At 46.2% G+C, this 15,522-nt stretch overlaps 1 protein-coding gene and 1 pseudogene across 2 annotated transcripts; one reads left to right on the top strand and one right to left on the bottom strand.

The window, feature by feature from the left end:
• The first annotated feature begins 315 nt into the window (after positions 1-315).
• LOC136509265 (L10-interacting MYB domain-containing protein-like) lies at positions 316-5,874 on the top strand (annotated as a pseudogene).
• Positions 5,875-6,770: 896 nt separating this feature from the next.
• On the bottom strand, positions 6,771-10,366 carry LOC136509442 (F-box/FBD/LRR-repeat protein At2g04230-like). Of its 2 annotated transcripts, XR_010772355.1 has the most exons (4): positions 9,263-10,366; positions 7,939-8,056; positions 7,428-7,595; positions 7,211-7,344 (listed from the first exon to the last, which is right to left on the bottom strand). XR_010772355.1 is itself a non-coding variant. In XM_066504240.1 (3 exons), exons 1-3 carry the CDS (start codon positions 10,271-10,273, stop codon positions 7,015-7,017), a joined length of 1,509 nt encoding a protein of 502 aa, XP_066360337.1. In that variant the 5' UTR covers positions 10,274-10,366; the 3' UTR covers positions 6,771-7,014. The 2 variants fall into 2 exon arrangements, 1 of the variants encoding a protein (XP_066360337.1); XM_066504240.1 differs by lacking the exon at positions 7,939-8,056 and having other exon boundaries at positions 6,771-7,344.
• Positions 10,367-15,522: the final 5,156 nt, after the last annotated feature.

The following is a 15,522-nucleotide window of genomic DNA, read 5'->3' as shown; positions in this document are numbered from 1 at the left end:
AGAAGGGCGTCTTCCTCATCGACGGCGGGCGTCCTACGCATCGACGGCCGTCGTCGCGACGACTTGCTCCGGCGCTATGAACCGCGGCAAGCTCCCCCAACCTGCAGTGAAGACCCGGCAAGCTCCCCCAACCGTGCAAGGTATTCCATCCCCATTTGTATGCTGTGATTTGTGAAGAATGCAGTGATTTGGTGATTTGGTATAGATGCTCTGTAGTTGCCCTATACTACTGAAATTTTGGTAGTGAATTAGTTGCTCTGTATCTCATGTTAGCGAACTGTGCATGTTCTGAATGCTTGTGTTGAGTTGGTACAGATGCCATAAATTGATTGGAACATAGAGAACACTCGGATCCTATGTGGTTTGATGGCCGAACAAGTTGAGAAAGGAAATAGGCCAAATACATTCTTGAATTCAGTTAGTTATGCTGCAGTTGAAAAAGGATTCAAAGATAGGACGGGTATTGAATTAACTAAGGGGCAAATCAAGAACAAGTGGGATAAATTGAAGGAAGATTTCAAGGCATGGAAAAAGCTAAAGATGAGGCAAACAGGAATGGGTTGGAATAATGGCACTATTGATATGGACGATGAATGGTGGAAGAAAGCTAGAGCTGTAAGTGTTATATGTACGAATGTTACCTATTTATTAATTAGTTGTGTTATTATTTGTACTAATATGTGTTGCTATCTTGCATATTTTCAGGACATTCCAGGCTACGGGAAGTTTAAGAAGCATCCCCTATAGAAAGCCATGCAGCCCGAGGCCCGTCGGCACGGCCCGTGGCCTAGCCTTTTGGCCCGGCACGGGCATGGCACGGCTCGGTGGCCAGCAGGCCCGTGCCGGCACGGCCCGATGGACCAGGCCGTGTCTGGGACGCCACCCTGGCTCGTGGCACGGCCCGGGCACGGCACGGTGGTGCAGGCCGGCACGGTGACGGCCCGGTGCCCCATTTGGCCCAGTAGCCCACGAGGGCCGGCAACGACAAATATAAGCGCAGCACAGGAGGCCAGGAGCCCTGCCCGGCTGCCCCCAATCCCTCATTCCCTCCCAGCCTCCCCCATCCCTAACCCTAATCCTCATTCTCTCTCGCTCGCTCGCTCGCTCTCGCTCTACTCTAGATCTCGATCCACCGCCGCCACCGCCATCGGCCCCGTCCTCGGCTCCGGTGACCTCGCCGGCCTCGCCGGCGCTCCTCCACTCCACCTCGCTAACCCCGTCATTCGCCGCCGCGCAGCTGTCTCTCTCTCGCTCGCTCCACCTCGCTCTCGCTCTGCTCTAGATCTCGATCCACCGCCGCCACCGCCATCGGCCCCGTCCTCGGCTCCGGTGACCTCGCCGACGCTCCTCCACTCTACCTCGCTAACCCCGTCCGGCTGTCCCTGTCTCCTCCCTCCTTTCCATCTCCTCTCGCTCTCGGTGAACCGTGAGCCATGTGAGTTCGTGTTCTTCTTCCCTACCCTACCTCGCCCACCTCGCCGTCGATTCTAATCGTTGTCTCCTCCTCCCCACCTTTGGCTCTAGCTTCTTCATCTCCGGCACCGGGCTCCGGAGCGCAGGTTCGTCTTGTTCTTCCCTAACCCTAACCCTACTCTTTCTTTGGATCTGCTCGTCAGTTCTTGTTCTCTCTACTCACTCTGTCTTTGTCTTTTTGAGTTGTAGGTTCGTGCCTAACGCCGCGTCCTCCTCTAGAGTGGACATGGCTAGGCCGCCGAAGCACCCGTCGAGGGGCGGTGCTGGAGCTGGATGTCGGGGTCGGGCTCAGGCTGGTGCTGGTGCTGGGCTCGCAACGCGGGGGCGGATCAGCATCCCCCCTTTGTCAACGGCGAGGACCTAGCGCCGCACCTAGACGAGGAGCTAGAAATCGAGAACGACGACGACTTGCGTGATGACGCAGCTGGTCTGTTCGGCATCGATCTCGGTGACGGTGACGGCAACCAGCCCATCGATCTCGATGGCGACGACGGTGATGGTGGAGTTGAGGTCTCCACTGACACTCATGGAACCTCTTCCACCTCTGGTAAGAAAGTTTCTGATGTTTGGGATTACTTCCATGAGATTAAGGAGAATAAAATTTGAGTGAGGGCCATCTATAAACACTATGGTGCGCGTTACAGTGCTAGGTCTGCTGCTGGCACTGGGCATTTGAGACGGCACATGTTTTCCTGTATGAAAAAATGTAAGCATGCTAGTATGGTCTAGTCTAAACTTGCTATGAATCCTGATGGTTTGAAAAATTGGGTGTATGATCCTATGCTTGCTCGCACGGAGTTGTGCCGTTTGATTGCTAGGCTAGACCTTCCTTTAGGGATTGGTGAGACCCAGGCTTGGGAGGATTACATTAAGTGTGCTCACAATCCTCTGTTTCAAAAGGTTTCTAGGCAGACCACCACTAGAGATATGTCTAAACTGTTTGATGAACAACATGCTATGCTTATGAAATCTTTGTTGCCTGCTGCATCTTCTGTTTCTTTAACATCTGATACATGGTCTGGTAATGCTAAAGAGGATTATATTTCTGTTGTTGCTCATTATGTTAGTGCAGATTGGGAATTACAGAAAAAAGTTGTTGGTTTAAGGCTGATTGATGTTTCTTATTCTGGTGAAAACATTGCTGATAGGATTGCTAGTGTGGTTGAGGAGTTTTGTTTGATTGACAAGGTTTTTTCTGTGTCTCTAGACAATGCTTCTGCTAATTCTAGGGCTTTTGAGATTTTGCAACCTATGTTCTTTGGTTATTTAGGTTCTTATCCTGCACCTACAAGAGATGATCCTAACAAGGTGCAGTATTTGCTTGTGCATCAACGCTGTGCATGCCATATAATAAATTTGATTGTTAAATCTGGCATGAAGAGGTTGAAACCTTATACTGAAGATTTCAGAACTACAATAAGTTTTTTTAAATTTCTCTAATCAAAGAATTGTATTGTTTAAGAACTACTGCACAGCTCAGGGTCTTAGACCTAGAAAGTTTGGCTTGGATATGGATGTTAGATGGAATTCTACTTATTTGATGCTCAAACATTTGCTGCCATATAAGGAAGTCTTTCATGTGTTCATTACATCAAATTATGGTTCTACTTTGTTGACTGCACAACATTGGTATGTTGCTGAACAAATAATGATATTCTTGGAACTCTTCTATAATTCCACTGTTGTTCTGTCTGGTGTGTATTATCTCACAGCTCCACTTGTTTTGCACCATATGCTCGACATGGCTGAACACTTGCAAAATGCTGAAAGAGATGCTAATTTTAGAATGATTGCTACTCCTATGAAGCTTAAATTCCTTAAATATTGGGAGAAAATTCCACTCATTTATTCATATGCATTCATTCTTGATCCTAGAGCTAAGATGAAAGGGTTCTTTAATGTGATTGAATTGCTTGCTAACGCAACTGGATGCACTTATAGTGTGTACTATGCTGATGTCAAAGATGAATTGTATAAATTGTTTGCCAAGTATGAACAGAAATTTGGTGCAGTGAGGAGTCAAAGGGTTTCAGTCCCTTCAGCTCATACTGGTAAGACAAAACAGGCATGGGGAAGGATCTTTGGAGGTCCTGGTGAATCCCCTGTCTCTTCCCCCTCATCTTCATCTACTCCATCTGCTGTTAGTGAGCTCAAAGCTTACTTGGACAGTGACCCTGTCACATGTTATGAGGAATCCTTTGACATACTCCTCTGGTGGCGTGACCATAAGCTAACCTATCCAATCCTGTCGATTATGGCTCGAGATATTATGTCTATCCCTGTGTCTACTGTCTCTTCGAAGTCTTGTTTCAGCTATACATCCAGGATACTCGAAGATCGGTGGCGGCGCTTGTTGCCTGAGCATGTTGAGATGCTCACCTGCATCAAGGACTAGGAACAAGGTGCAAGAAGGGAACAGCATACACCTGAGGACCTAGAACTGGAGGAGGCATTCAACAACCTCTTCCTCGATGAACAAGGTGAAGGCAGCGGCACCGGCACCGGCAGCGGCGATACTGCTGTTGGTGGTGGATAGAAGAAGAAGAGAAGAGGAGAGGTAGTCACTAAACTGAAACTTCTTTACATTCAAGATTTGAAGTTCATTATGTCTAACAAAGTAACAATCTAACATTGACATTTTGCAGGTACTTTTGGACTGTGAGTTTGTGACATAGTTGAGGTAGTGAGTGAGTCAAGGATCAAGGATGATTGATGGATGAACATGAACTTTTGTAATAGGATAGAAATAGAACTTCTTGCTGCTGTGATGTGATCATGTGAACTCACTAAGTCTCACTGTGACTTTGCCACTGATGTTGGCTATTGTAATAGGATAGAACTAAGACTTTGACAATTTAGAGCTGGCTGTACTCTTTTTTCCTTTCTAGGGTTTCTCACAAGGGTGAGTTTTACCTAGAAAGGTTTTTAATGAGGCAGCATTGCACAAACAGCTCATTTTGATATTATGATAATATCTCTCTTATGTCTTATTGTCTGTGAAATGGAATCTATGAACTGTGAAAGTGAAACACTTAGAAAATTTGATGAAAAAAAGAGAGGTTTTTTGGCAGCCGGGCCATGGGCCGGCACGGCCTGGTGAAATTGGCCGTGCTCACCGGGCGGCACGGCACGGAAAAACGGCCCGTGGGCCGTGCCTTGGGCCAGAGGCGCGGCACGAGCACGGCAGCGGCACGGCACGGCCGGCACGGTGGCCCGTGCAGGCACGACGCCACGCCGGCACGGCACGGCCCGATGGCCATCTATAGCATCCCCTTCAAAATGAAGATGAGTTAACGGACTTGTTTTCAAGGCATCGTTAATGTTGGTGCTGACCATTGGTCCCCTTGTGCCGCCAATGCTGCAATGGCTGCAGCACCTACACTTGATAGTGTGACACAAGAACCAGCCCAAGATGAAGAAGGTGAAGCACAAGGTGCGACATAAGGTGAGGAGGTAGATGAGGTTACACCTTCCCCTGGCAGTGGCAAGAGAGCAGCAAATTGTAGTGTGCTGTACCTCAAATTCTAGTGTACTGTACCTCAAATTCTTATGCTATTTTTTTCATATGTGCAGGCAAGTACTGTGTTGTGGACTCAGGCTATCCTAATCGTCCAGGTTACCTAGCTCCAAACAAAGGTGAAAGGTATCAATGTATCATTTACCTGAGTGGCATCGAGGTATGGAACCATATACTTCAAAAGAGAAGTTCAACCGGATTCATTCATCTATTCGTAATGTTATTTTTTTTAGCCTGGACTCCTAGTGTATAAGTTGTAGTATCTGTACTCTACACAACACACTCACACTACCACATACAAGCACACCCCTAGAAGCTACAACGTATACACCTCAAACGTCATTCTGGAGATCACCGAAGCCACACGAGCCTCGTAGACGACGGGCATGTCGTAGTCCCATTGTAGCGCCACGCAGTGTCCAGGACCTGCACGAAACAAATATGGGGAAATACCCCATGCGACACCCGTTCGTCCCAACTAGGAATCGAACCTGGGTGGGCACGCTCCACAACCGGAGACGTTGCCACCGCACTACAAGCACGTTCGCCTATTCGTAATGTTATTGAACGTTCATTTGGAGTGTTAAAGATGAAGTGGCAAATTCTTTATAAGATGCCTTCCTATTCCATGCTCACACAAAAGAAGGTTGTAGCTGCTACCATGGTTCTCCACAATTTCATACATGAGCATGCTAGTGGGGATGTGGACTTTGCTAAGTTTGATCGAGATTCGAACTATGTGCCGACTATCCCGGAAAGGTACAACAAATATGCTGTGTCTCAACATGCCTCTGATGGATCCACTTCGGAATCAAGCTTTGTGACTATGGACTCATTTCGTGATGCTTTCTTTGGCTACATCCGTTGCATTAGCTTGGAATTAATGCAATCATATTTTCAAACTATGGACTTGTATCGCATTAGCTTGGAATTAATGTAATCATATTTTCAAACTATGGACTTGTATCTCATATTATTTGGTTGGACATGATTATCTTATAATATGTTGGCATTTTAATTTAATTCACATGCTTGTTTTGCTGCTGGACGCATCATTGAAGTACACTCATGTCAACCAAGGGCAAAGTGGGCAATCCACACTGATAAAACACCATTCTAGAGCTGAGAGTACCCTTCTTGCCAAACACCCCCGCCAGACAGCTCCAACTCCACTCAAAACCAGCTCCACCTGAATTTCTAGAGTGGAGCTGCTCTATCTAGAGTTAGAGTCATGCTAAACAGGCTCTAAATCACAGCTCTCCTTCTCTTGCTTAGATGGAGCTCGGCCACTAAAACCCTTCTAGTTGTAGTTGAGCAGGAGAGAGATGCTGGTGACAGCCATGAATTTGAAGATGATGGAAAATGCAGAGGAAAGTTGCGTTGGCTGTAGATTACTCTTATTAAGACTTATTTTGAGGTCATAGTTTTAAGAAATTTTTATGTTAAGAGACCGTAGTTTTAGAACCTAAAGACATGAAAAAACACAATTTAGAAAGAAAAAGGGCCCATAGTTAAAGTGTAAAACCGTAAAATGCTTTTTTTTTTCTAGCAATACATGGCTTCCAAAAGAACAAGATTGGCTACATCTATACACCTCATGGATTTCCAAAAACAAAATATTTTGCAAAACAACCCTCGAGCACCTTATTATATTATTTTGTTGATACTGGTTGGTCAAAGGCAACCCGATTGTCCATTCAAAAAAAAAGAGCCCAATTTACGGAATCCGATAGGTGATACTAACAAGTACTGGTACTAGTGTACTACTAACAAGGGCAAATATAACTTGCACCAAAGTGCAGATTCAGACTTCCAATCCATCCCCACAAACAACTTATGGTGCCTAGCATGTGGTGTTTACATTTTTTAGAGTAAAACAGAGTTCATGAGAGGCATAGCACATGAAGAACAAAAGCTCCAGGATTTGCAAGTGAGTAATGGAACAGAGTTCATGAGAGGCATAGAACATGTAGAACAAAAGCAGCAGGATTTGCATGTGAGTGATGGATCAGCGACCTCGCCCCTCAGAACCATGGGAAACGACCCACAGGAGTCAACTCCAGCAGCACATCCGCAGAAGCCCTGGGCCAGAGACGGAGTTCCCTTCGGGCTGCCTCAAGCTTGGCTGCATGCTCCGGCTTGACCTGCGAATGATGGTACACGATGCTCATTCTTTTGAGGACCCTCGCGTTCATCACCAGGAACTTGCAAATGCCCCCACAAGGATGGCCTTCCAAGAGCGAATCAGTGTAGAAGGTGACACTTGACAGGTGATACAGAAATCCGTCTGCAGTTATCTGCTTCTCCCAAACCTCCGCAGCTAAGGGCACAGGGCTTCCCGGATGCCGAAGCTCCTGATAACACAAAGGTGAACTATTTTACGAGCAGTTAACAGGAAATATAACAGAATGGAAAGCATCAGCTGTCTAGGACTTACAATGATTCTGAGATCCTTGAGGTTGGGGGAGCTGTACAGCAAGCATGAAACTAAGGAAGCAAGAGTTTCATGATTGTGATCCAGAGTAAGGCTGAGTGATTTCAAGCCAAGTAGGTACTTTTTCTTTGGCAAACTCATCAATGTTGAAGCCTTGGCCATGCTCAAAACCTAATCAAAACACAAATAGATGAAAGTTTGCACCTTCTGTAAACTACTTTGTATTGTGAAAAAGATCATTTGAATTGGTTTCCAATGACTATGCTTTATTGCACTACTCAATTCTTGTCATGTGAACTGAATCAAGTGTTAGTCCTAGAACAGAGATAGACTAGCCTAAACACTGGACATTGCTAGGATTATTACAAACTGCATAGAAGAAGAAAAAATCAAAACTCGAATTTTATTATATGAGAATAGAAACAGCAAAGCCAGACGCCCTGCATGTACTATATTTTACATGATACTGTACTAGCCAAGAAGGTCGGGTCTGGTGCAAGCGGTAAAGTCTTACCGCCTGTGATCGGAAGGTCCCAGGTTCGAGTCGCGATCTTCTTGCATTGCACAGGCGAGGATAAGGCTTGCCACTGACACCCTTCCCCAGACCCCGCACAGAGCGGGAGCTCCCTGCACTGGTTACGCCCTTTTTATACTGTACTAGCCAAATATGGACTATACATGAATATACGCTGAGGACTAATTTCTAAACTTAAAAGTTAGATATTCTCTGGAAAAAGATATATCATCTGCAAGAAATACCAATCCTCAAGTAATAAATACAGTGAACATACGCTGATGATCTGGTGGGATGCTAGACTCACCAACACAACTACCACCACGTTCTTCTCCATGGTAGGACTGATCACAAGCAACAACAAACAAGTCCAAGCCAATGGCTTATGCACGATGAAATTCCAACAGGAAGTGCTTCAACATACCTCTTATACCAAAAAGGGGAATCTTGAGTAAATTATTCTGAATTATCATATCAAAAAGATGTGTCTCCCATATATTTCTCAAATCTATATACCTTGATATATATGTGACAAGATTAGATTTTATTGGATAGCAGCCTGCCCTTGATCAACTAAAAGATTTTCATTGTAATCAGCCATTGATGAGCAAGTAACAATTACAACAATTCAGGGCTCAAATCTGGTACTGGTAGATATGTCATCTCTTCTCTTCTACACCAGTATATAGATTGTAAGAGCAACTCCAACAGCTGGGTTAAAATTAGTAGCCAAATTATATAGTTTAGCCATTTTGTAAAATAGAAAACTCATTAAAAAATAAGAGGTCTACAACAGGCTTGCTATTTCTCATCTTTCAGATAGCTAGCATCCGTGGTTGGCTTTATATGGCCACCTAAAATCAAGGGATAGCCAACTTCCTATTTTACAAAGCCAGATAACAGATCTGTTGGAGCCTAATTTTTACTATACAAATTCTAAAATAGCATCCAACACAAGAATAGCCGAGCTGTTGGAGTTGCTCTAAGTGTATGTTATTCCAACATTAACTAGTACCATCCTTGAGCTATCCACAATAGTTTTGTGGTGAGATGGGACAACCTTGAACTACCAAGTGCCAATAGTGAAGGATGCATGACAGTAGCACACATTAAAATGAAGTGTGATATGCTATCATTGCAAGAAAAATGGAGGAATTATGACAAGCAATAGAGTATGATAAAAGACTTGTTTTTTTTATCTCATCATCATGGAAGCTGTGATGTAAGTATAAAATTTTTCACCTTGCAATTTAACATGACCACACTAAATGATGTGAGTAGTTAGCGAGCCAAAAAGATGCACACTGAGCCAAAACAAACTAACCTGGGAGTATTCAGTCGATAAGTGCAACTGGAGCGTCTTGGTGCAGCTGAGTGCAGTGAGGAATGTTTCCATGTTCTTGATCTCATCCGTCTGCTTGTGCTCCCTCTCAGCCATCTTCTTGTAATCAAGCATCTCCTCGATTTCATGAATGGAGTACTCCCTGTTGGTGTCCATGGTGTCGTGGAGGCTCCAAGAATGCTCAGGGTAGCCGTAGGAGAGGCTCAGCCTCACCATATTCAGTGGCTGTGCCTTTGCCTTCTTCAGGGAGATGCAGAGCGGGCGATACGAGTAGATGTCTAACTTCTTGAGGCACGGCGCGCGTATGACGATGTTTCGCGCCATGTGGATGTCATGGATCTCCAGACGCTCTATGGCCGAGCACCGGGAGATGATGAGACGGATGTCGCTGTCCCTCGCGACCACGTTGCGGAGGCGGAGCGACTGCAGGGCGCGCAGGGCCACCGCAGTGGCCCTGCTCGGCACCTGGAGCCGGCAATTGTAGAGGTCCAGCGAGGTGAGTGTCGTGCAGGTGTACACAGCGTCGGGCAGCGCGTAGCACTCTTTGTAGTCGGTGTTGGCGATGCTGAGTTCCAGGAGCCCGCCGCTCCCGCAGAGCTCGCGGAAGACCCAGGAAAACCACTCGCCGTAGAGGCCCATGAATCTGCAGTCGATATCGAAAGCCGCGACCGGCGCGGCGCGGCGATCGAGGACGCAGCGGAGGGCGCGCATCCAGCGTGTCTGGTCCTCGCAGCGGTCCTCGTCGGGGAAGCCGCGGCGGTTGAAGGTGGCGGGGCGGAGGACGAGGCGCGGGAGCGTGGCGAAGACGCGGGGCCAGCGGCGGGAGAGCACGACCGTGGCCGCCGCGTCGCGGAGCGGCAAGCGGACGAGGATGGCGTGGAGGGTGGCGTCGTCGAGCCCGCAGAGCCGGTCTTCCGCGCCGGCGTCGGCGCCGGCTTGCTGAGGCGAGCTCCTTGCCCTCTTCGTCGACGGCGGCGTGCGTTCCTGGTCCATGGGAGGAGGGGAGGAATGAGAGGAAAGAGGGGGAAGGGGAGCGAAGATTTTGCTGCTGATGGCAGGCGTGCTTTCCTTTCCCGCCAGATTGTGCAATGCGCGCCCTTTTTCCGATCTTTTTTTTTTTTGAGAGGGAAATGTAGAAACCTTCGGCCGAAAAGCCGCGCAGGCAAAATTTGCTGTCTTTCCGATGGGTCGGTGCACGCAGGGGAGGTGGTACAGGCGAGGGCGCCGCGACGCGACGCGGGTCGAGGGTCGCGGCGGCGGCGGCGGGTGCGAGACGGCGAGTTCGGGGAGCGGCGGCTGTGGCGGCCTAGGCCGTTGGGCCCTGTGAAATTCAAGAATGGGCCGAGAATCTGATCAGGCGATTTTCTCATTGGGCTTGGACTGGTGAACCAATTAAATCAATATACCATTGGAATATACGGGTAATGCTAAAGAACATGCGTCCGTAATCTTAAAAAAAATTCAGACGCTCGGCTCCGTGCTCGCTCTAGGACAACAACTAGCCCAACAGACCCATCTACGTTCTCTCTTCTATCTACTCCATCTACATTGCAACATCCAACAGAAATCCCCAGCTTCTCGCTTTGCTCGTTGCGGCGCTCACCGCGCTGTCCGCTCGCCCCAAGCCGCCTCGTGTGCGGCGCTCCTATCCCACGTCGAGCTGCGACACGCGGCGCACCGTGCCCCATCCCCTGTCGCGCCCACTCTGGCTCGTCGCGCCTGAAAGGATCGAGATGGCGACTAGAGGGGGGTGAATAGTCCTTTTTAAAACTTAATCACGTTAGCTAACCGAAACAAGTGCGGAATTAAAACTATCAGTCTAGCCAAGACTACACCCCTCTATCTATGTTCACTAGCACATTGCAAAGATACTAATCAAGCAACAAAGGTGCCGGGCTAGCTAGAGCTCACCTAACCAATTCTAGGAGCAAGGTCACACAAACCTATGCCACTAGTACTTTAAGCAACGAGGGAGCTCCTACACATGCTAGTAAGCAAAAGCGCAAAGCCAATTAAGCTCACTAGCAATGCTCAATAACAAGGCAACCAATGCTAAATTAAAAAGCGTAAATGCTTAGCTACACAAACTAAGTAATGTGACTAACAAGGTTACACAAACCAAATTAGCCATGCAAGGGAGCTACTTCTATGCTACATAAGCAAGAAAGTAAATAGTAAGCTACACAAGCTAACTAATTACAAAAGCAACAACACAAGCTCAATGTATATGAAAGTAATCGCAAGCTTGTGTAACGGGGATGCAAACCAACGAGAAGAACAAGGTTGACACGATGATTTTTCTACCGAGGTTCACGTGTTTGCCAACACGCTAGTCCACGTTGTGTCGACCGCTCACTTGGTGGTTCAGCGGCTAATTGGCATCACCCACTAAGCCCGCACGTCGGGCGCCGCAAGAACCTACCCCGGAAGTGAGCGTAGCTCAATGCCACGCTTTACTAAAGTTGCTCTTCACGGCTCCCGCGGGGCGAGCACAATGCCCTTCACAAAGCACTTCTCCGGAGCGTCGCACAAGCTTCTTGCGGGCTTCGACGGAGACCACCACCAAGCCGTCTAGGAGGTGGCAACCTCTAAGAGTAACAAGCACCACCGGCTTGCAACTCGATCACCTAGTGCCACTCGATGCAACCTCACGATGCAATCGCACTAGAATCGCTCATTCACACAATCGGATGATCACTATCAAGTATGTGTGAGATGGAGGGCTCCTAAGCACTCTCAAGCATGGACACAAAGTCCCCCAAGGTGCTCAGCACCAGCCATGGCCGAGGGCCACTTCTATTTATAGCCCCAAGGGCTAAACTAGCCGTTACCCCTTCACTGGGCAAAAGTCGGGTCGATCGGACGCTCCGGTCGTGTTGACCGGACGCTGGACCTTAGTGTCCGGTCGCCTGATGACAGCCACGTGTCACCTGCATTTAACGGCATTCTTCCAATCTCAACGATCATCTTCTGATCGGACGCAATAGCTTCAACTGACCGAATGCTGGACCCTCAGCATCCGGTCGTTTACAGTAAGGTACCGACCCCGACCGGACGCGTCCGGTCGGACATGATCGGACGCAGCCCCAGCGTCCGGTCACTCTCCAGTGACACTACTTCGTCCAACAACAGGACCGGACACTGCCTCCAGCGTCCGGTCACTTTCAGAGCCAGCGTCTGGTCGATTGGCCGACGCTGCACGCTGAGTGCTACCACTGACCGGACGCTGAGCCTCAGCGTCCGGTCACTGCGTGACCAGAGTTCGGTCCACTCTGTGGGACCTTTCTCATCTCCGTTTCTCCACCGAGTTGATCCACATCAACTCCAACTTCATCTCCTTTGTAAATGTGCCAACACCACCAAGTGTACATCACCATGTGTATGTGTGTTAGCTTTTCACAATCATTTCCCAAAGGGTTAGCCACTCAACTTGCCACGCCACTCAATCCTAGCGATGAAGCAAAGTTAGATCACTCGAGTGGCACTTAGATGACCGATATGCAAACAAGTTTGCCCATCTTGATATTATGGCCATCTATCCTAAACCCGGTCATAAACTTCTCTACACACCTATGACCGGTGAAATGAAATGCCCTAGGTTATACCTTTGCCTTGTGCATTCCATTCCATCTCCTCAAATGTCGATGCAACACATGCACCAACACGATCAACAATGATATGATCCACTTCATATCATCATGTGATCATATTGGTTCATCGATCTTGACTTCACTTGCTTTTCACCGTTGCCTTCGTCCATCGGCACCAAGTCTTGCTCAAGCTTCACCGCCACGGGGTCCATGGCTCCAAAGCCTCCGACTTGCCCTTCACGCTTGCAACCGGTCCATCAAGCCAAGTCTTGTCTTGATCTTCTCCACCTTTGATCACATGACTCAATGTCATGTCTCATGTGCAATGAGTTCCTTCATCACCATATGTGTGAGCTTTGCAACATCTCCAAGCCATTTTCACCTTCATGGCATATGTTGCTCACACATATGTACCTATGGACTAATCACCTATGTATCTCACATAAACACAATTAGTCCACCTAGGTTGTCACTCAATTACCAAAACCATACAAGGACCTTTCAATCTCCCCTTTTTTGGTAATTGATGACAACTCTGCAAAGATATGGAAATTAAGCTCTTTTGGATTCATGTTGCTTGCCCAAGCAATTTTACCATGTGAAAATAATTTTGGACAAGTACCACAAACCCGAAATGGTAGTATTTGCTCCCCCTACATATGTGCTAGAGTGTTTGATTTGAAGCTCGCACATATGTATAGATTAAAATTGTGGGAGAGTAATTACTACCAAATGATGCTAAGGTGTATAGAATAAATCTTTGAAGCGTGATACCAATCAGAGTTGCACCTTTAAGTTCATCCTTAGCACCATGGTTAGCTAGATATCACTTGGAAACAAAAGCACTAGATACCTTGTGAGATCAACATTAAAAGCAAGGTACTAGCATTACTTAAAAGGCATACCAAGTGTCTAGCTATCATCCTATGCATACTAGTTATCAAATCATCATTCAAGTTCTACAACTAGCATACACCACACAAGCATGCATATTGAATTTGAAAGCTTATGCAATGCAAGCAAGCACATGAATATGCACATATCAAATGCAATCAATCAAATTTCATGAGCTTGCTCCCCCTACTTGTGTGCTTCTCTTGTCCAAGAATTTTGATCCATCTCTTTTCTTCAATGTTGCTCCCTCTTTGTCCATGTCCATGTCCAACCTCTACTTCTTTTATATCTCATATCTCCCCTTGTACAATCTTAATCTCTCCCCCATTCAATCAAGCTTTCATATCTTTGTACAATCTCTCCCCCTTTGTCATCAATTTCCATAAAAGGTGAGCTTCTTATTGATGCAAAGGTATATGTTTGGGGTAGATGGTTGAGGCTCGAGTCTTGCATTTTTTATGGACATCTTCATGATTGTTGGAATGACACTACTTGTAACTTGTATCACTTGTATCTTGTGTAGGGCTTCTTAAAATGCCGCACATAGAATCTTTTCTTGATACCAATTTGTGGTACACCTCTCCCTATGTGATAGCACGAGTCATCCATTTGAGCTCTTATAGTTGAGGGATGCATTCTTTATTTGATGATCACTTAAAGTTGATGATCACTTGTGGAACCATCGTCTTTCATGGTTGATATCATATATAGATGTAATACCACTTGAAAGAATCTTCTAGTATGGAACCACTTGTTTGATTTATCAATAAAGACCATTTCTTGAACATTTGCTATCTTTATGAGTACCACTTATAGGATATCACTTGTGAGTTGATCTAGACATCACTTATGAAATCTTGATGAAATACTTGAGTCTAGATACCACTTGAAACATACAAACTAGATATCCATTTGCATTGTTGTCTTGTGCTTGTACTCTTATCACTATCATGAGCTTCTATGATTGACTTGAACTAAATTGATTTGCCTAAGCTTCCAAGTCCAGTTTGAACCAATGACAAGCTTCTTCACACCTCTTGCAAGAGTTATCTTGGCAATGTTGTACTTGTTACTTATTGGCAATCCAAATTAAATCAAGTACTTGGGTTTACAAGCTCATGAACAAATTCATATACTAACCACTAGATCAAGTAATCATTCAAACAATAGTGGTAGGCTATGAATTTAAGCATTTCATTTGTTATGCATGATCCTATGAAGTATGAACTATATGCACTAACCGCATACTAGTAAGGGATGAAATGATCATGCACATTATAATGATACATTTGCTATGTTGGAATAGAGGATAGTCACATAGATTCCAATTCATTACTCCAATAGCAACGTGAAGTCCAATTATAAGCTTGGTGAAGACCAATAGATACCATTTTGAATTCTATTCTTCACCCATATGAAATGAATACCACTTATGATCAAGTGCACTTTCTTGTTGTGGTTGGCTTGCTTTATCTTTTGATTTTTGCTTGCATGAGAGCATCAATTTGAGAATACCACTTGAAATATCATGATTAGCTCTCTTTTGGGTGTTGCTTGCTTTTCTTGACCAACCCTTTTGATTGCTTCAACTAAGCATCTCAAATGTTTCTCGGATCACCACTTCCATGTTAGCCTTTCAAGTACCACACTTGGTTCACCTACACATAGGCGGCAAGCCTCTACACTAGGGAGAAGTGACTTCTCTCCAAGAATCATTCTTGATACTCACTTGAAATAACTTGATTGATTGATCCAAGT

Source organism: Miscanthus floridulus, chromosome 15, assembly GCF_019320115.1.
Source record: "Miscanthus floridulus cultivar M001 chromosome 15, ASM1932011v1, whole genome shotgun sequence".
Lineage (NCBI taxonomy): Eukaryota > Viridiplantae > Streptophyta > Magnoliopsida > Poales > Poaceae > Miscanthus > Miscanthus floridulus.
Note: the sequence above shows the minus strand (reverse complement) of the source record. Positions and strands in the feature narration are given on the sequence as shown.

Coding starts and splice junctions, on each gene's coding strand:
- LOC136509442 (XM_066504240.1), bottom strand. CDS start 10,273: ATGGACCAGGAACGCACGCCGCCGTCGACGAAGAGGGCAAGGAGCTCG. Junction 7,596..9,262: donor TATCGACTGAATACTCCCAG/GTTAGTTTGTTT, acceptor TGTTTTGATTAG/GTTTTGAGCATGGCCAAGGC. Junction 7,345..7,427: donor TCAAGGATCTCAGAATCATT/GTAAGTCCTAGA, acceptor TTGTGTTATCAG/GAGCTTCGGCATCCGGGAAG.